Consider the following 23,060-nt stretch of genomic DNA (forward strand, 5'->3'; position numbering starts at 1 on the left):
ATATTCAACCTGGTCTATAGCAGAACATGATTAAGCTATACACAAAATTTCAGCTCAATATCTCAAGAGATTCTAACCCCCCCCCCCCCCAAAAAAAAAAACCACAACAAAAACAAAAAAAACATCTGGAAAACTATGTGGGACATACGGATAGACAGACAGACGGACATGAAACATATAGTCCCTTAGGTTGGACTGGTAGAGGACTAAATAGCAAACAAATAATTTTGCTTCTGTGAGAAACAAAAATCATTTCAATATTTTGAAAATTCTGCCTAACAGCAATTAAACTCAAGTCTTTCAAGTTATAAGAATGAAAGAAAAGAACAAAAGAAAAAGAAATAGAGAAGAAAATAATATGGAAAGCAATAAACAAAGAAAATAATATCTATTCTGTCCTGATCTGATATAAGGAAATAACTGCAAAATTGAACATCCTCTTATTACAAACTCCATTGTTCTCTTTACTTGAATGATTACTGAATGTTTAACAACACCCTATAAAAAAAAAAAAAGACCCATCAGCTATTGGGTGTCAAATAAAGGTAAGTAATACTATATGAATATGATTAATTACATTAAAATAATAATTATATAATTATGTAAAAACACAGTGTAAAGAGCTGGGATGGGGTGGGGAGTATAATTTTGTATACCTTACAATCTCTTTACATGATTGCATAATATAAAACAAGTTAAGGTATGGTGGTGGTGGGAATAATCAACATGATAGTAAGACAGAATTATCTTGCACGGTTTTTCACACACTCAAACCTAAAAAATTACCTGCTGAATGAAAAATGTCAGTCTCTCACTAAAACACATCAATCAAACTGAATATACGAGTGTAGTTTTTCTTTTTATAATACTTCAACGTTTTTCTCTTTTTACTGAAATTAAATTACATTCAACAACCTTCTTTTGGCTGTAAGCATATATGTTGGCAGTTCAATGCAAAATTGTTTAATGCTTATAAAAAAACAAAGAAAAGATATGCTATATCAAAATAGTTCACCAGTTTTTTTGTTTTTCTTTTCTTCAAGGTTATAACATTTATTTGATGATTGATAGTTAAACAAGCATTTTGAGAGTACTGCTAAAGCAATACACGTCCCTTACCGTACCCAACAATTTTTCATACCTCCTAAATTCAAGGGCCAAATTAACATCTGTGAAAAGTGGGTAATCACCATGAAAGTTAAACTTGATTAGTAACAGTACAATATCTCAAAGCCTTCTGCAAAAAACATCCGGAAACCTATATGTGGGACAGACGGATGGACCGACAGAAGGACGGAGATGAAACCTATAGTCCCCTGTGGTTGGATCGGTAGGGGACTAATAACTACTAACTGCATAGTGGCATGGTTGTCATTCACCATCATTAAAAATATCTGACATATTATGGAGCCAGTTGTTCAAATCTTAGTTAACAGAAATGTACAAACCGAACGACTGAAACAAAACGAAAAATTTAAAACATAATGGTGAAAGTTGATTTAGAACAACCAAATGTATCCATATATGATCAGATTTAAATTTTATTTCATATTTGTGCAAAAATAATTAAAAGAAAAATATAAGACTAACCCAGAGTTAAACTATGCTTTGAACAACTGGACCATGAAGATTTTTTTGTTTTTTAACTTTATTATAATAAACTACAAACTATTTTCTTGCTGAATAGTTTCTAAGATGGAGGGGGTGGTCGGTGAGGATGTAAAATAACCAAAATATATAATGAGAAGGAAAAAAACAAAAAAACAACTATTATGTTTTCTAAATATTTGTTTAGTTTTTAGTGTGCACATCACAATGCTTGGGGTAGTGTTATTTTTAGCAAGTCGTGATGCAGGTGTCTCCAGACAAGATAAAGATAGAAGGTCAGAGGAATTTTAGTTCATTACTACAATGAAACAAATCCAGTATTTAAACAATATTGAGGATTAAATGAAAACAAATAACTCCAATTATTTTTATTCTTGTTTATTTTTTAATAGAGGTAAACAAACAAATTGGTTACTCCCTACAATGCTTAATATAGTTTAAAATCCACATAAGTAATATTTACAGTAAAATCATCAGATGATCCAATTTGATATTGCCACCATTTTGGTTATTCTTGTTCTTGTTCCATTCATTTAGTTGTCATCCATTCATGTATGCTGAACAAAAAAAAACCCAGCCCAGTCTATTAAGACTTTTTGTATTATGTAGAAAATGACAAGATCTCAAACTACTAAAATAAAATAATAAATCTTTTTTTCTTTTTTTTAAGACTTCAGTTGCTTGTCTATGAAATATGTTCACTCCAGACACTAGAATTATAATCAGTCCAGTTTGAAGTTATCAGAGACTTCATATCAAAGTGTTGAAAATATTCCAGTCTGTGGCTGAAAACAAAAAACAGAAACTGTCTTTATACTGAATTGATAGGCAATGAATATGACAAATACTGGTAATCTCAAAGATTCTCTTTGGGTTATTTCCCATTCCTACCAGTGCTCCATGATTAACCTTCAGGTAGTTTAATGACACCACTAGGGGACATTAATTTATTAACCATCGGCTACTGGATGTCAAACATTTAGTAATTTTGACATAGAGTTTTAGAGAAGAAACCTGCTAAATTTTTCCATTAGTAGCAAGGAATCTTTTATATGCACCATCCCACCATGGTCTTCGATATACCAGTTGTGGTGCACTGGCTGGAACGAGAAATAGCCTATTTTAAACTTCAGAGGCTAGGGCAAATTTGTAGCAGCAGCAGTTACAATTAAATTTATCATCATCATCATCATCATCATCATTACTACAATCATCATCATCATCACCACCACCACCATCATCATCATCATCATAATCAAACTGTGTTGATTTGAATACAGGTAAGTGCTGAATTCAATAGGATTTAGTTTTTACAGCTGTATGAACCAGCAAGGAAATTGATAATCAATATGCTTTTTGGAGGTCAGAAAAACACCCAAGAACAATGTTTAATCAGCATTTACTCAGTATTAACATATGGTATTTGCCAAATCATGTTTACATATTCAAGTGAAAACAAAATCTATACATAGGCTATCTTATTTGATTTGAAAAAAAAAAAAACACATTGTTATTTGCACTTTGAACACGTGGAAGTGATATGTAGCTCAGTGGAAGAGTGCTAATCACAGGTATCATGAGCTGGCAACCCCATTTAGGGTTCACACTTGAAATTTTTTTGGAGTAGCCAATTTTCAGATATATAAAGTATATCCTTGAACATTATTAAAATGTGGTTAATTTCAGAAAATTTTGTTAGCCAAAGACTAAATTTTGTAGCCACTTCATATAAAAAAAAGGCAATTAGCTATTTTGGCAATGGACAGGGTGAGCTGTGAACATTGATCCTACTCATTGGGAGCAATCTTGTGGAATACGAGAATCCTACTCTCTTGGGGTTCCTGTTTCAACCAGTTCTCCACAACTGATATATCAATGATTATGTGCTATTCTATTTGTGGGAAAGTGCATATAATATATATATATATATATATACAAGACCTTGCTGCTACCAACAAAAGGCATATGTTGACAAAACATTTCTTTTTATTCTCTAGACAAAGTATTCTATCGTAATGTTATAACTAACATAGATACTAAGTAAACACTGTACTGGGGTGTAATTGGACAAATATTTCTTTTCTAACAGCCTTGAATTAAGCCTTCTTTTTGCAGTGTCTTTGGGTGCTAATTTTTTTAGATAAACCTTCCTTTCCAAACAGCCACTGATTAAACAATGTGTGGGAGTTTCGTTAAACAAAGACTCCTCTCCTAATATCTATTGATTAAAAATGAACTTCAAAACTTAATAAATAAACATAATCATGTTGATAAAAATCAAATTAAAATCTCACAAATTAGGTTCACTGAATTCTCCTCATTAATCAATGACTCCTTTTCTAATAGCTACTGAATAAAAATACATTTTAAAACAAAATAAATAAAAATAATCATGTTGATAAAAATCAAATTAAAATCTCACAAATTTGGTTCAGTGAATTTTCCTTGTTTGACAGGGTATAAAGCTTCATAGACTCGCTTCTCCTTTGATCCATGAATTGCAAATGCATTAAACTTTGAGACACAGGGAGGAAAGTAACTCAGTGGAAGAGTTGTCTCCCCATGCCATATATTATTCTCTATCCTCACCGAGAACTCTAGTGGTAGCTGCTCCTAAAAATATAAAATACTAATATTGTTACCACATAAAGTGATACCACATAAAGTGATAAAGATATATATATTATTTTTAATTAACAAAGGGTCTCATAACATTTTCCCAACATATCCTTTAATATTCCAGTTGTGAAAGCAATTATTGGAATGGGGTCAACGTAATGGAGATTGGATCCTCTGATGCTGTGTTCACACTGAAAGTGAATTAAAACCAATTTCCTAAAATTGGTTTCAAATCAAATTCATCGTGAATACTGATAATGCAATGAGTTTCACATGGCTTCAAGCAAGTAATTCACAATCAAATAATGATGTCATCAAAACATCGTCATTACACCAATTCAGATCAATACCAAGATGGTTATGTACTTGCAGCTGTCAATGCTCTAAGTCTTGTTTGGTGATCAGCACCATTTCACAGGCCCTGTGCTTATAAAAAAAGTTTGTTTTGTTTAAACACATAACTAGAGCACATTGATTTATCAATCATCAGCAGCTATGCAATCATAGCTATACCACGGCCTTTGATATACCAGTCATGGTGCACTGGCTGGAATGGGAAAATGCCCAATGGGTCACAGATGGGGATCGATCGCAGATCAAACGTGCATCAGGCGAGTGCTTTACGACTGGATTATGTTCTGCCACACCTGTGCTTATAAAACTATTACTGGTAGTCTAAACTCAAAACTCTATGGAGTCTGAGAGTTTAACATCTTAGAGATTTGGGTCTAGATATTAAAGTTTTATAATTACTAGCCCTGGTTTGTCAAATGTGTGAATATTTCACAATCTTGAATGTAAAATGTTAGATTCCTGCAGACTCCTTTCAGCTGACCCTCAATATCATTTACTTTCCAAACTTTGACCAAGATGTTTATTTTGTTTAATGACACCACTAGAGCACATTGATTAATTAATCATCGGCTATTGGATGTCAAACGTGGTAATTATGACTGTAGTCATCAGAGGAAACCCGCTACATTTTTCCTAATGCAGCAAGGGATCTTTTATATGCACTTCTCCACAGACAGGAAAGCACACACCACAGCCTTTATCCAGTTGTGGTGCACTGGTTGGAACGGGGAAAAAAACAATCAGCTGAATGGATCCACTGAGGTGGTTCGATCCTGCGACGCAAGCACCTCAAGCGAGCATTCAACCAACTGAGCTAAATCCGGCCCCAAACTTCGACCAATGCAATGACCTCATGCAGACAGCATCCACACTGAACCGTTACCCCAGTCTGTAATTCACACCAATAAATATGTATCTTGACAGAAATGACCAACCAGCCTTTGTAGTGTTGTGGTTAAGCCATCACACATAATGCTGGTAGGTACCCATACCAGTACCGGCTCCCACCCGGAGCATGTTTTACCTCAGTAGGTAGGTGTAAGGCTACTACACTGACATCTCTCTCTCACTAATCACTAACTTCGGACAGACAGCCCAGATAGCTGAGGTGTGTGTCCAGGACAGTGTGCTTGAACCTTAAACAGAAATAAGCATAAATGAAATGAATGAATGAAAGGACCAACAGCAAATATCAAAACAGCAACTACACTTACTGACAGAATCAAAATGGTAGTACACATATGAAGACTGCATTTATGCTTATCCAGTGTGTTTTTATTGAATCATATTAAAACAGTGACACTGTAAGTCAACCACTAACTGTAAATTCCTGTCGTGGACAAATATCTCAGATTATAGCTGAGATGTATGTCCAGGACAATGTGCTTGAACCTTAAGTGGGGGCAGGACATAGTCCAGTGATAAAGCAGTTGCTTGATTATAATTAAAATCTTCACAGAGTTGTCAAATATACATATAGCCAAAGGTAAAGTGCGAGTCCGATATATTTTAACATGCTCCTATACCACTAAGGTTTCGAGCATGTGTGTCCCGGGTCTTGTCTCTGGATAGCCAGAAGCCTGATCCGGGACAGAAAAAAGTAAAGTTGTTTAAAACAAAAACCCACAGATGTCCAAGCAAGAAATGGCATTTAGGGTTAACACAGCTAAAAGTCATATTAAAGTCATTAACCAGTGAACATATCTAAAAATGGTGAATATTTTAAGTGAAAAAAAGAAGAAGAAAGAAAGAGTACCTGAGATGAGGATGTGAGACATAACCCAGTGGTAAAGCATTCACTTGATGCACGTCAGTCTAGGATTGACTCCCATCGGTAGGCCCTCTGGACTATTTTCATTCCAGCCAGTGCACCACGACTGTTTATTAAAAACCGTGATATGAGCTATCCTGTCTGTGGGATGGTGCATATTAAAGATCTCTTACTACTAATAGAAAATGTGGCAGTTTTCCTCTAAGAATATAAGTCAGAATTACCATATGTTTGACATCCAATAGCCTATGATTACTAAATCAATATGCTGTAGTGGTGTCATTAAACAAAACAAAATTTTACACTTTTTTTAACCTTAAGTGGATAAAAGCATGATAATAAACTAAAACTGAAAACAAAACAACAGACACTTCAGTCTTAATACATCAATTGTGGACTAGGCTAACTTTGTCATAAAAAGCTACAGTCAATTAACTTTGTTTGTTTAAGGATTATTGGCAGTGTTGCAGTGAAGAAGAATTGTTCACTGTCACCGTTATGTTGACATTGCTTTGACACATAATTATGTAAACAAAAATTCATTACTCAGAAATTGTTTTGGAAAAAACTACAATCTGAAGTAACCAGACATCAATCAAAGAAGATGCATGTTATCACAGTAAAAACACATGTTGACAGACAAACTGTAAATATTAGTGGCAGTGGACTCTTTATCTTAACCAGATTCAAGAGGAAATATTAGTGGCAGTGGACTCTTTATCTAAACCAGATTCAAGAGGGAATATTAGTGGCAGTGGACTCTTTATCTAAACCAGATTCAAGAGGGAATATTAGTGGCAGTGGATTCTTTATCTAAACCAGATTCAAGAGGGAATACTGGTGGCAGTGGATTCTTTATCTAAACCAGATTCAAGAGGGAATATTAGTGGCAGTGGATTCTTTATCTAAACCAGATTCAAGAGGGAATACTGGTGGCAGTGGATTCTTTATCTAAACCAGATTCAAGAGGGAATACTGGTGGCAGTGGATTCTTTATCTAAACCAGATTCAAGAGGGAATACTGGTGGCAGTGGACTCTTTTATCTTAACCAGATTCAAGAGGGAATATTAGTGGCAGTGGACTCTTTATCTAAACCAGATTCAAGAGGGAATATTAGTGGCAGTGGACTCTTCATCTTAACCAGATTCAAGAGGGAATATTAGTGGCAGTGGACTCTTTAGCTAAACCAGATTCAAGAGGGAATATTAGTGGCAGTGGACTCTTTATCTAGACCAGATTCAAGAGGGAATATTAGTGGCAGTGGACTCTTTATCTAGACCAGATTCAAGAGGGAATATTAGTGGCAGAGGACTTTTATCTAAACCAGATTCAAGGGGATATTAGTGGCAGTGGACTCTTTATCTAAACCAGATTCAAGAGGGAATATTAGTGGCAGTGGACTCTTTATCTAAACCAGATTCAAGAGGGAATATTAGTGGCAGAGGACTCTTTATCTAAACAAGATTCAAGAGGGAATATTAGTGGCAGTGGACTCTTTATCTAAACCAGATTCAAGAGGGAATATTAGTGGCAGTGGACTCTTTATCTAAACCAGATTCAAGAGGGAATATTAGTGGCAGTGGACTCTTTATCTAAACCAGATTCAAGAGGGAATATTAGTGGCAGTGGACTCCTTATCTAAACAAGATTCAAGAGGGAATATTAGTGGCAGTGGACTCTTTATCTAAACCAGATTCAAGAGGGAATATTAGTGGCAGAGGACTCTTTATCTAAACCAGATTCAAGAGGGAATATTAGTGGCAGTGGACTCTTTATCTAAACCAGATTCAAGTAAGGAAATGTGCTGCTATATATCAAGTGCTAGCATTAGACAAACACATCCTTTTGTTTTCTTCTTTTTTTCATTTTCACTTTTATTTGATCTTGCATTCACATATTTAAATACATACAGTACATCTACACAAAACTATGTTTTGTCACATTAAAACAAAATATATATCCATGAATATTATACAAACTTACAGATATTGCATGATACATTTATGAAAATAAAGCCTGCTCAATATTTTTCTTATTCTAGATGTCTTAACCATATGCCTGATGCCATATAACCTTAAATAAAATGTGTCGAGTGCTTCGTTAAATAAAACATTTCTTTCTTTTTGTTTTTTAGACATACGTGACCCAAGATATTGTTTTCTTTAAGATAGACCCATTGGGCTATTTCTCATTCCAGCCAGTGCACCATGGCTGGTATATCAAAGGCTGTGGTATGTGCTATCCTGTCTGTGGGATGGTACATATAAAAGATCCCTTGCTACTAATGGAAAAATGTAGCGGGTTTCCTCTCTAAGACTATATGTCCAAATTACAAAATGTTTGACATCCAGCAGCCAATGATTAATAAATCAATGTGCTCTAGTTGTGTTGTTAAGCAAAACAAACTTTTTCTTTAAGGTAGAAGTATATTAAATAATGTCTCACCAGGTCAAAGTCTGAAGTGTTGCATCAAGTAACACCATGCCTACATGACAGGTTACACAATTCCAGCAATTTAATTTGAACTAATGTCAATGTACAGCTATTAATGTGCATAAAACATGTGCATTCTATTAAAATTAGGATGGTAATTTTTGTGCAGGTAGTTTGTGCATCATACTGGTTTGTACACAGAAATTTAGATTACATTAAGTCCACTTTAGCTTGTAATAAATGTACAAGGAAATGAATATTTAATGACACCCCAGCACACATTGAATTGTGGCTATTTGGTGACAGCATTAAGTGGCATGTAGCTCAGTGGTCTGATGGGTCATGGGTTCAAATCCACCTTGAGGTATTTCCCATTCCACAATTCATATATCAAAGGGTGTGGTATACAATACAATGTAGGAAAGAGCATTTAAAAACATGTTTGCTTTTAACCAATAGGAGTAACATATGTGGCAGCAGCTGGTTTCTTCTTTAATTCTCTATATCAAAAGTCATAATGAGTAAAAGACATCCAACAGCAGCTGATGAAACATCAGGACAGTGCTTGTCATTAAACACTTTTCTTTTCTGACAATGTCTGTCTGAAATAAAACTCTGTATTTTCCTGCCATCGCCTTGGTGATCAGAAATAATCTATGGGAGTAAAGCTGCAGACAAAACTAATAAATAAAACATGAGAGTGCATACAGAATATGTCCAAGTGATCCACTCTGAACGGCAGGAAATGGCACTTAACAAACAACCCTAATACACTTGTTGCTTCATGTAAATGCCAGCTTCAGTTGTTTTAAAGCCCAATGCAGCCAGGCATTGACTAACTTAATGCCGAAACTTACATAGAATATACATATGCCATGCATCACCACACCCTCTAATAAAAAGATATGACTCACTCGCATACAACATTTGATATATGTACGTGGATAGATCACAATAATTCCCACTTGAGTTATTAAGTGCATGTATCTCTTGACTTTGTGTTAATTTATCAGGGATATTCCAAAAATCTAAATAAAAAGAAAAGGAATATTTGCTCGACACCTCAGCACATTAAATTGGGTGCACAGATCCAGGGGGAGGTGCCAAGGGGCATACACCCTTCCCCTTTTTTGCAAAATTAAATAATAATAAAAGCCTGTTCAAACACCTCTTATCATCTCCAATGCCCCCCCACCCACCCCCCAAGTCACAAACCCCTGGATCTATGCCTGCATTAAACTAGAGTTAATTTGGTATCCAGTACAAGGTTAATTCAAGACTTGACCACAAATGATTGCAATAGAATTAGAAGGGAAATGTTTTAAATATTATTCAACCAGAGAATAAAACAAAATGACTTCTCCATAAAATATATTTGAATGTAATATGCAACATGTCTGTGAAAATAATATATACAAGTAAGGTACCAGGTACCAGATGTTACAGGATGAGTCAAAGGCAAACACAGTTGATTGATAAAAAAAGTATCATGCATGGCTAGAAATGTTTTGATTGTCTGCTTATTGCAAAAGTGAAACAACTGGTTTACAAACATAACAAATAAAATTGGAGATAAAATGCTGTTTTCTGAGAAAGGTTTCAAATAAAGTCTAACAGTTGGATGTATACTTTCCCTAGAAATAATTAATTTTTATAATGTTTATACCGGTGTGGCAGGACATGCTCATCTTTCGTGAACACCTGATATCATCACTCTTTTAACACTGATTCAGGAATGCATGTCATCACAGCTTTATTTATTCCAATGAGCTCTGTCTTGTGTTAGTTTTCATTAAGAAAACTAGTCTGGGAGTGGTAGTCATCTTTTACATAGTGCAGTAAAGGATCTCCTTGGGAGTGGCTGTCCTCCTATAGATGAGGCACTAGATAGAGATTCATGGAATCAGCTACTATTTTACTAAAATGCCCATTCCACTCTGCACTGTGCAGCAATATGGTCTTGATCGCAGATTATGGTTTTGTCATTCAGAATTACAAGTATGTTTTTTATTCATACTAATTGCCTGAGGTGTGATGGGTTGCAGGATCAACTACCCTCTATGTTTTTGTGTTTTCCCCCATATCAACCAGTACCCCTTGACTGGTCCATCAAAAACCATGGTATGTACTGTCATGTCTATGGGAAAATGCATATCAAAGATCCCCTGCTGCTTTATAGATAGGAATAGAGGTTTTGTCTCTCTCTCTCTCTCTCTCTCTCTCTCTCTCTCTCTCTCTCTCTCTCTCTCTCTCTCTCTCTCTCATTCTCTCTTTGTCTTATTCTCTTGACCAAGCATCAAGATCACCAACTGTTCAGATACCATATAGCTTAAGTTTAAAATGTTCTGAGATGTCGTTAAACAAATATTTCTTTCCTTTCTTTTGTTCATGCTAAAATATAATCAAGTTTCCATCCATCCATCATCCATCCATTTATGGGCGTCTCAGAATTAACAATTTGTTGGATTACGCAAAAAATCAATTCACGTTTTACATAGCCCATTATATCCTAGATGTCATGCATGAATGAAAAATAGGTTCTTGCAAGTTTCAGACGCCAACATCCATCAAGGAATTCATCAACTGCAAGAACAGGTACGGTAATTTGTGCATCCATTATATCCTAGATGTCATGCATGAATGAAAAATAAGTTCTTGCAAGTTTCAGATGCCAACATCCATCAAGGAATTCATCAAATGCAAGAACAGGTACGGTAATTTGTGCATCCATTATTGTATCTGCACTAATATTATTTAACCAAGGCTTTACATACTGGAATGAGATGTTAACTAAGACTTTACCAACAATCTAATCATGATACATTTACCAGTAGTACCCAGTAGTATTAAAGAAGGAAATGTTTTATTTAACAACGCACTCAACACTTTTTATTTATGGTTATATGGCGTCGGACATATGGTTAAGGACCACACAGATATTGAGAGAGGAAACCCGCTGTCGCCACTTCATGGGCTACTCTTTTCGATTAACAGCAAGGGATTTTTTATGTACACCATCCTACAGACAGGATAGTACATACCATGGGCTTTGTTACACCAGTTGTGGAGCACTGGCTGGAACGAGGAATAGCCCAATGGGTCCACCGACGGGGATCGATCCTACACCGACCGTGCATCAAGTGACCGCTTTACCACTGGGCCAGTAGTATTACTTACACTGCTTAAACCATACTGAAATAGACATTCATCAAAGTACACATTTTATTATTATAATTATTATAATAATAATAATAATAATAATTATTATTATTATTATTATTATTATTTATTTTATTATTATTTTTTATTTATTTATTTATTTTATTTTTTATTCACAAAATCTATCACAAAATCTTGTCCGTAACCAGGGCTGAAATCAAAGGACAGGTAATCAACATAGCCTTGAGTAATTAAAGAACACACCACCTTTGATTTTTGCTGGAAGGCATATAGACAGGTGCTAAATCAAGTCATATAATTACCTGGACAATATTTTCCCTTCCTTTCAACAGCAGTACTAAGTGTTGACCATGACTACAAATCAAACCATAATTAAATATTACTGATTAATTCATCATTCATCAAATATTTGTCATGTTATACACAATGGGCTGATACCAGCTGTTGGCTATTTATCATGCAGGTGATTTTGAACTGAGAAGGGTATCAGTCATGTGGTTCAAGCTGGATATGACACCTCTTTTTATCATCCATGTACATTAAAAGTAAGTAACAGATATTACATAACATTGTATGATAACTTACTTTTGTTTGACATCCAATAGCTAATATGTATTTTTTGGTGCTGGGATGTTGTTAAACATTCATTCATTGTATTATAAATATTAAGTGATGATTTCAGTATTGTTTACAACAGACATTCATAACATGGACAGATCATAATTTCAGATACTGTTATTCAAAGTTATAACTGGTTGTCTACAGAAGACAAAAAGTCACAAAAGAAAGGAATATCAATTGACACCCCAGCACATTGTTTAATAATCAACATTTAACATGTTTTTTGTGACTGGAAATAGATGCGATTATTTCTTAAATAAAATTGTATTGTGGTTTATAATGTGTGTGGATGCAGATGTATCAACTATTATTGTTTTACTCATGTATGCTTACAAATCATACTGTGGTATACAATACAAGAATGTTACTACAGAAAAAAAGACAATATTGTTTGAATATTTAGTATGTAAAACTAAGGACCAATAAATTTATTTTTAAAATTTTAAAATTCAAAGAAAAATAACTGACGGGCACAGCTCCACTTCCAGATACTCTTCCTTGTCATTCAGAAAGAAGGCTTCGACAACTGAAAAAAAAGAAGAAGTTTATTTTGTTTAACGACACCACTAGAGCACATTGATTACTTAATATTTGGCTATTGGTTTGATTGATTTCAACTTATTTTCGTGCTTATATCCAATTAAGGTTCAAGCATGTTGTCCTGGGCACACTCCTCAGCTATCTGGGCTGCCTGTCCAGGACAATGGGTTAGTTGTTAGTTTGTTAGTGGTTAGTGAGAGAGAAGAGGGTGTAGTGGCCTTACACCTACCTATTGAGCCCTTAAGAACTCGCTCTGGGTTGGAGCCGGTACCGGGCTGCAAACCCTGTACCTACCAGCCTGTAGTCCGATGGCTTAACCACTGCACTACCGAGGCCGGTTTTGGCTATTGGATGTCAAACATTTGGTAATTATGACTCGTAGTCATCAGAGTTAACCTGCTACATTTTTGCACTTTCCCACAGACAGGAAAGCACATACCATGGCCTTTGACCAGTTATGGTCCACTGGTTGGAATGAGAAAAACCCCAATCAGTTGAATGAAAAAAACAAAAATCAGTGATTAGAATTAATGGCTTTTTATATTATTATAGGCATTCATGATTAAGTTTAATATTATAGATAATTTCAAATATTGTTTTAATCAGTAGCCATTAGTTATCTTATATACAGTATTTTTAACTTCTAGATCTAGATACAATAATGGTTTGCGGGAAAAAAGTAATAACTATCCCATATTGGAAATGTTTCAAAATACTCATTTTGGTGTCAGATGGAATTTGATACAGGGGTTCTCTTGTTGAAATCAAAGTAAATTAAGGATTGTCTGTTATTTCTTTTATGTTCATCAGGGTATGAACCCCCAAAAAATCATCCGCAAAATGTGTGAATCGGTGAAGCCGTTCTCACATAAGTTTGCAGATGATTTTTTTTTTTCATACCCAGATGAACGTAAAAGAAATAACAGACAATACTTATAATTAAATTTAAAACAGACTTACTAATAATAACATTAAAAGTTCACATTTTATTTTTAATAATTTTTTTGGTTAAAACAATAATGCTCAGTAAGACAAATTACCAATATAAAATGATGTCATCAGGTATGACATTCCTTGACGACATAATTTTTACATTCATCAATAAATGAACAAACTCCCGTTGCTATGTTTGGACCAATGGGATAACGTTATATTGTAATGAATGTATTGGAAATTTAATTATAAAGTATTTGTCTCAGCGAATCGATTAAAGTAAACAATGCACATATAAATTAAAATACAAATGTCAACAACAAACATTAACTGAATTCCAAAATAATCATATAAGTATTTTTCTACAATAAATAACAGGAATAATTTGAAGAAAATAGGAATACACATGTATTTGGTGGTCAAAACTACATATAATTGTAAAGAACGATAATATTATAAGTATTTATATTTCATACTTATTTATTGGTAGATTATATTGCAATATATATAGAAATGATTTACAGATTTATTACACATTAATTTATTTTTAGCTTTCATTTATCAATATCTATCAGTTGTACTTTGTATTTTGTATATTCTATGGTGAAATATTTATTTTTGAAAAATTCAATATGGCATGAGCATGCTTATGAGTCGGCATTATGTATAGAACTTTCAGGTAATTGTGAGGTGGGGGGAGAGTGTTCAGAGGAGCCTGTGTCTTCCCCAATTGAGGACGAAAATGTCTGGGGGTGGTTTCCTATTCTATATATATATAAATATAAAAATATGGCTTGTGCACACACACACACTCCCCCGAGACTATGTCTACCTCCACTAGAGATTGTGTCTCTCACACGAGATGTCATTCATACTGGCCTGAGCTGAGTTTGCATGTCCAGAAAAGCATACTTGAACTGTAGATGGATATGAGTACAGAAATATGTTTCATTGCATATATTATCGTCACCACCACTAACATATCCACAACTACCACAACCACCATCACCATCATCATATCATCATCATCATCATCATCATCATCATCATCATCATCATCATCATCATCATCATCATGAATATAATAGCTTTATAAAGGTATGGAATATGATCAATATTTTATTTGTAAGAAAATTATTGATCAGCACATTAGGAATGAGATACAATGTGTAAAATATATCACTGCCTCGGGGAAAACCATATTTTTGAGATATTAAGAATTAATGACTGCTGGTATAGAAAAATACTGTACATTTGTAGCTTAAATATCAAAGGTATTATATTAAACAAACATTACTTTCCTTTCTAATACTCAGTTAAAAGCAGTACAGTATTATTTTGGGATACTATCTCTCAAAACGTCATAATATTCAGCCAGTTTGAATGAAAATGTATCCTAAAATCCAGTATGTTTATTTTTAAAATAAATGTATGGTGTATACTACCAAATCAAAAAATTGGGGGTAAAGCTGCTCATTTTAGAGATAATGGGATAAGGCTATTTGACACAGTGGCACTAGTTGAAATAAAATTTCATTCATTTCTTTTTACACTATTTTTTTGACAACAAACACATTAACATTTGTCACCAATGACAAGACTTGCTCTATCAAATGTTTGCTGCACCTCAAACTTTGACCCAGTTGGAAGTTATTTGGTTTAGTACTAGCTTTAGGATGTTGTGGTGCACTGGTTAGAATGAGAAACAGCCCAGTTATAAATGAGCCATCAGACAGGGATCGATCTAGAGTGATTGTACAATTTTACAGGATTGCTTGCTGCTGATTAGTAAAAATGCCCTTATATGATATTAACAGGTTTTTTCTCTTACTACTCTGTAAACCATTCACAATTAGCATACAGGCAACTAACAGTCAGCATTCCTTTCCTTTCTACAGTGAAACCTGTCTAAACTGGACCCTCAACAAACCAGAATCCTGTCAAAATCAGCCTAGTTTCATGGTACCGAAATTTTTTAAATTCTGCAATGCGACCCTCTAAACACCGAATCCTGTCTAAATCAGATAAATATCAGGTCCCTGGGGCTGGTGTGGTCTGGTTTAGACAGGTTTCACTGTATATGTATTAAGTACATATATACTATGCTGTTTGTTCACCTATGTACTATACTCTTAAAACAAAGTAGGGGAACTCTAATAAAAATTTACAATTTCCAAAATTGTAAGGTATATTAGCTGTGGGGAATATGATAATAGTTAATTAATGGGGCAAACATTACAACTGGTAGTTCAGTATTACAGTAGGTTTTATGACCACCAAAGATCTTGAAGGACAATTGGGGTCAGAAATGAAATTTGAAAGTTGATGTTTTTTATCAGTAAATCGCAAATTCAAACAATAAAAATGACTAAAAACAAAACAATAACAACTGTATGATCAACAGAATGAAAAAGATTGACAGAAATAATGTTACACAGTGATTAATGGACCTTCCTGGAAATTGTCAAAATCGAGAATGACACCCCACGCATATGTACGGGCAACTGCATGATGTATGTGTAAACTATGGAATGTGTTTCGGTGTGTTGATAAACAGACCTGAACGTTCTTTACTGGGATGTCTGTGGTCAAAATGTATGTTCCGTCTAATAGTTCCCCTACTTTTTTTTGAAGAGTATAGTATAGATACAGTGAGCTACATTATCATATGCATGAGTGGCATAACTGAATTCTCACCTTTGTTCAGCATCATTTATTTTCAAAGAATAACCATGAATGTAAAAACTACACCCATGCTGGCCTTCATACATATTTGACCTAGCTTCTATACGAGACCACCCATTAGATTTGTTCTGATTCCAACCAATGCTCCAAGACTGTTATATGTAAAAAAAAATAAAAAACTGTATTTTCGAAGACCGTGATACGGTTCTCAAGCTGCAAACACTATCATAGCCAAGTGGCTATGGCTCCCGACCTCCAAATCATAACTGTTTTTTTCCACCACCTTTTATATTTGCCTGTCACCTCATAACATGACTCATAAGACAGTGTGGGTTCTCCCAATATAAAATCTAGACTACGTCAATAGATGTAAGTAAAATAATAATAGCCTGTGTGGCATTGCTGGGTTTCTTTTCCAGCACTCTAGGCTACAGTTACCATATATTTCATACACAATAGACCCCAATTAAACAATGTGCCAATACACAAACATTCTTGTTCTATCATATTATTTCATTCATTCATTCATGCATTCTTATTTTTCATACTTTTATCAATCTAAGGTTCAAGCACACTGTCCTGGGCACACACCTCAGCTATCTGGGCTATCTGTCCATGACAGTAGGTTAGTGGTTAACACTTGAGCCTTACACAGACCCATTGAGTTGTTAAACTAGCTCTGGGTGGGAGCCTGTACCTTGATTTGAACCCAGTACCTACCAGTCTTAAGTCTGATCTAGCTTAACCACTAGACCACCAAGGCCAGTTATCCTATTAAAAATCAGACTGCATTTAAAACCGTGACTGCATTCAACATCAGACACATATTTAAGGATTTATGGTAATTAATGCTAAACCACAAAAAAACTCTTTTTGTGTTCTCACTGAGTAATTACTTTAAACTTGAACTGACCTCTTTTAAAAGTATAAACATTTAAATGTGTCACTAATATTGAATCTGCAAAGTTGAAACATGCAATTGAAAACAAGCAAGACATTGCATACATGTACGGTAAGTAAGCAAGTGTTCAAGAAAACTTGCCCCCTCAGTCACCTGACTTTAAAAGCTGTCATCTAATTAGGACTGAGATCTTTTCTTTTCACATCATTATCAACTTATGCTCCCTAAACTTCGAAACTTTTAAGTGTAAAACTCTGTAATATATATAAATATATATACACAGATAAATTAATAAATCAATGGATAGATGGATGGATGTATAAAAAGATAGATGGATACATGGTGGGTGGGTGGATGGATGGATGGATGGATGGATGGATGGATGGATGGATGGATGGATGGATGGATGGACAGATGAGCTTTATGTAGAAATATATGTACAGATGGATTAATGGATGATTGGTGGACAGATGGAAAGATGGATGGATGGACAGATGGGTGGGTGGATGGATGGATGGGTGGATGGATGGATGGATACATGGATGGATGGATAGATAAATGGACAGATGAGCTTTATGTGGAAATATATGTACAGATGGATTAATGGATGATTGGATACAGATTGGACAGATGGAAAGATGGATGGATGGATGGATGGATGGATGGTAAATAAATAAAGTTTATTTTGTTTAATGACACCTCTAGAGCATATTGATTTATTTATCATCGGCTACTGGATGTCAAATATTTTAGTAATTTTGACAAATGGTCTTTGAGAGGAAACCTGCTACATTTTTCCATTAGTAGCAAGGAATCTTTTATATGCACCATCCCACAGACAGGATAGCACATACCACGACCTTTGATATACCAGTTGTGGTGCACTGGCTGGAATGAGAAATAGCCCAATGGGATGGATGGATAGATGGCTGGATAAATGGCTGGATGGCTGGCTGGCTGGCTGGCTGGCTGGCTGGCTGGCTGGCTGGCTGGCTGGCTGAATGGATGGAAGGATGATTGGATGGATGGATAAATGGATGGATGGATGCATGCATGGCTGGATGGATAAATGGATGAATAAATAAATGGATAGATGAGTTTTAGGTGGGAATATATGTACAGATAAATTACTAAATGATTGGTGGACAGATGGAAAGATGGATGGATGGATCAGTGGGTGGGTGTGTGCATGCGTGGATGGATGGATAGATGGATGTGCTGGTGCATGTGTGTGTGGATGGATGGATGGATGGTTGGATGCATGGATAAATGAACAAATGCGTTTTGGATGAAAATATAGGGATTAATGGATGGATGGATGGATGGATGGATGGATACATGGATGGATGGATAGATAAATGGACAGATGAGTTTTTGGTGAAAATATATGTACAGATAAATTAATGGATGATTAGTGGATAGATGGAAAGATGGATGGATGGATAGTGCATGCATGTGTGGGTGGATGGATGGATGAATGGATAAATGGACATATGAGTTTTAGGATGAGTTTTAGGACGAGTACTCATGGATGAGTAGATATTTGGATGTATAAATGAAAATATGGATGGATGGTTGGATGCATGGGGATTTTGTGTGAATGGATCAACTTTGTAAGTGGATAATTCAATAGATGGATAGGAAGATAGATAGCTGGATGGCTGGCTGGCTGGCTGGCTGGATGGATGGATGGATGGATGGATGGATGGATGGATGGATGGATGGATGGTCGGGTGAACAAACTTTGTAAGTGGATAATTCAATAGATGGATAGGAAGATAGATAGCTGAATGGATGGATGGATGAATGGATGGATGGATGGATAGATGGATGGATGGATGGATGGATGGATGGATGGATGGATGGATGGATGGATGGTCGGGTGAACAAATACATGGATAGAAAATACAGGAATGGTTAGGCAGGCATAAATATAATTATGTTTGTATTCTATCACAATTCCAGTCCCACAGACAAGTGTATATATCTTCATAGTCCCATGGACAGGTGTATATACCTTTATAGTCCCACAGACAGGTGTATATATCTTCATAGTCCCACAGACAGGTGTATATACCTTCATAGTCCCATAGATGGGTGTATATACTTTAAAAGTTCCACAGACAGGTGTATATACCTTCATAGTCCCACAGACAGGTGTATATAACCTTCATAGTCCCACAGACAGGTGTATATAACCTTCATAGTCCCACAGACAGGTGTATATAACCTTCATAGTCCCACATACAGGTGTATATACCTTCATAGTCTCACATACAGGTGTATATACCTTTATAGTCCCACAGACAGGTGTATATAACCTTTACAGTCCCACAGATAGGTGTATGTATCTTCATAGTCCCACAGACAGGTGTATATATCTTCATAATCCCACAGGCAGGTGTATACATACCTTCATAGTCCCACAGGCAGGGGAATGGTTGACCAGGGGAACCTGCTGGTGATGGTGGATCACTGAAGAATGGAGCCACCACATGCAGACAACATCCACTGTCTGAATCTGGCTGCAGTTCAATTCTGACTGGATCATGGTCGACTGCTTCACCATCCCACGTTTTACTAATAACAAAATTCCTGAAATGTCCAGAATATTACTGAGGTAATATTAACAGTAAATGTAATGTCTGTCTCGTGCTTATAAAACTTTTAGAATCCAGACTCAAGACTTATTAGAATTTGAGACTTTAATGTCATGGCAATCATTAGAGATCAAATCTAAACTTAAATACTGAGCCCCACTGGTGCTTAACACCTCCTGCTTAAAGCACATTTTCTTTTTTTAATACATTTTCTTGGGAAGCATGACTCAAACCCCCTAGAAATTTAGTTTTCCACAATTTAGACCTCCCTCCATAAATTCCTGCACACACGCCTATCCCACCCCACCAACATTGAACACTAAAAATTATTAATTTTAATAACCTACCACTGAATGAAACACAGAGTAGTTTTGCTGGATGCACATATAATTAAAGTTGGACATTAAACTTCAAGCTCCCCCCATCCCCCATAAATGATTTGATCGGGCTTAATCAGACCATCAAATTTCTCTCCCATGGCCATCCCATTGACAAGAACCGACCCTCCCCCCCCCCCCCATCTGTGGGCCCTGTATTAATGCAAAATACTAGTATACATAAGTGAAAGGAAACTACACCTGGAGAGTCACTGTTAGTGTTATGCAATACTCATTTATGAACTGTGTGTGCTACAGCTTCCAAATCAACCGTAACGGTGCACTCACGATCACGCCTATTGCAAACATTGATTTGTAAGAAAACCAATTACCGCCTGATCACCTTAACGTTTGCGTCAAAATCTGTTATCATTTATGTTATGCATTCTATAAGAGAGAGTTACTGACATGACATGAATGCGATACTAACATATAGCTGAGAAAGGTGAGAGAGAAAGACGAAAATCTGAAAGTTCACTCTTGTCGGCGTGTCATCCAAAGTGTAGGTCGAGCAAGCTGTCACGTGATCAAATGACCCAAGACAGAAGCAGCCATATTTGTTGTTGTGTGATTTCTGTGACTGTGAAAAGTAGCATATCAGTGGTGGCGTGGAGATACAGGAAGACACTGGATTGTACCGGATTTTCGCACATTTTTACGCGAACTGCAAGCAGGTAATGAAACACGTTCGTGTTAAGCAGATCGAAGAACAAAGTGTCTTGTCGCTATCTATAAAAAAAGGAACCCGGTTTGCCAGTGTCAAGTTTCAGTTTCTATCTTTAGATAATTCTTATCTGTCGCGATAGCCAAGCATTCGCTTGTTTGATTTCCATGGACACAGATTAGTCACTAAAGCCAGTAATTTGAGTAAACATAATGTTCTGCCATAAGTACATGCATTTAAACTAATTTGGCGATAGCTGAAAGATTTCTTTTTCAGTTTATACTATAATCTATAGTGCAGAGCACAGCGACTGAGCAAGGGGTCTGCGTTTTCAGACAAATTTCAGACCGCACCCCTTTTTATTCGACCATTGTATATTTAAAGATACATATAATATATATTTAATTCATGCATCAAATTGTCAAAAGAAAAAAGAAAGCTATATTCTGTTTCCTTTAATAAAATTATGGAATAGGCCTACATTTAAACTTAACTTTACCAAGTAAATAAACATTGATTTATAAATTCATTCCCGCAACTGCCAGTGCCATGTCACATTGACAGCAGACCCAGGGTGCACACATAGACCTATGTCTGAACTATGGTTGGATATGGGCATGTTAAAATGGTTTGGTTTGGTTTGGTAATGACTTTGTTATTGTCTGTACTAAATTGCTGTCACATCATGATCAGAATTCCGATGGCATTTCCCTCATATTATCTAGAAATGTGTTATAATCAGTAAATATAGGCCCACAAAGACATCTGAAGGGGTAGGCAAGGTTGAGACACTGACTCCCTCACCCTTAAGCTGAGTGGTGTGTTTGTTAGAGAATATGCATTGGCCCTACCAGTTGAGTGAATATTTGATTATTATTAATATTTGCCACGCTTGCATAACTGGCTCCTCCCCCAATCACACCCATTTACCACCCCAATTTATATTTGTCTGATGCCTAATATTCTATCCCCCACCTCTTTTTAAGGCATTTTTTGATGCCTTTGATACCACAAATGAATATATATATATATATTATTTATTTATTTATTTATTTATTTATTTTTCGGTCATCATATATGAGAATAATTAATGTAAGTTTTAAAGGAAACAAATATTTTTAAAGTATATGTACAGCATACAGTTACATACATACATACATACATGCAAATACATATGTGCATGCATTTTAAACTATGGTCTCTGATCTCGGTTTTATACAGGTAGTTTGTTAGACACTGACCTAAACAAACATTAACCTCTTCGTGTCTGGACTGGATGACGTCACAGATTGAGATTTTTTATGATGTAATACTAATTAAATAGTGTCCAGTGCACTCACATCTATAACGTAATTAAATTTATGGTGTGTTGTGCACTGAATATAAAATACAAAATATGATGCCAAGGTCAGTATATAATTAACATATATCTACATATAATTATATATATGTACACGAACAGACCTATTTCAGTTCCTGTACCAAGTGACATGAACTGAATAATTTACATGTTTCACCCATCCATTATCCATTCATCTGCATGCATCCATCCATCCCAATTGTGTGTGCAGGAAATTATGCAAGGGAAGGGTCTGTACTGTGGCGAGCAAACATTTTAGGGGTGGCCAGAAAGAAATTTTTGGGTATGGCGCTATGGAATTAAATGCAACCAGTCAGCAGGAGGTATGAGGGCCCAACCTCCAGAAAGAAAATGGGAAAAGTTTAGGGTTAGGGTTAAGAAAATCATACAGTAATGATAAGAGTAATTAATTT

The 23,060-nt window shown here is 35.5% G+C and overlaps 2 protein-coding genes across 3 annotated transcripts in view; one reads left to right on the top strand and one right to left on the bottom strand.

The window, feature by feature from the left end:
- Positions 1-1,970: 1,970 nt before the first annotated feature.
- On the bottom strand, positions 1,971-21,176 carry LOC121374023 (UPF0462 protein C4orf33 homolog). Of its 2 annotated transcripts, none has more exons than XM_041500902.1 (6): positions 21,054-21,176; positions 20,060-20,241; positions 13,056-13,113; positions 12,269-12,320; positions 4,031-4,221; positions 1,971-2,393 (listed from the first exon to the last, which is right to left on the bottom strand). In XM_041500902.1, coding segments are annotated over exons 1-6 (585 nt in total). In that variant the 5' UTR covers positions 21,056-21,176; the 3' UTR covers positions 1,971-2,293. The 2 variants fall into 2 exon arrangements, with proteins under 2 accessions (XP_041356836.1, XP_041356833.1); XM_041500899.1 differs by lacking the exon at positions 21,054-21,176 and adding an exon at positions 20,956-21,039.
- Positions 21,168-23,060, top strand: part of LOC121374022 (dentin sialophosphoprotein-like) — a 78,115-nt gene continuing 76,222 nt past the window's right edge. The window contains exon 1 of the mRNA XM_041500898.1: positions 21,168-21,297. The gene's annotated coding sequence lies outside the window, so the exon portion shown is untranslated. The remainder of the gene's footprint in view (positions 21,298-23,060) is intronic.

Source organism: Gigantopelta aegis, chromosome 6 (genome assembly GCF_016097555.1).
Source record: "Gigantopelta aegis isolate Gae_Host chromosome 6, Gae_host_genome, whole genome shotgun sequence".
Lineage (NCBI taxonomy): Eukaryota > Metazoa > Mollusca > Gastropoda > Neomphalida > Peltospiridae > Gigantopelta > Gigantopelta aegis.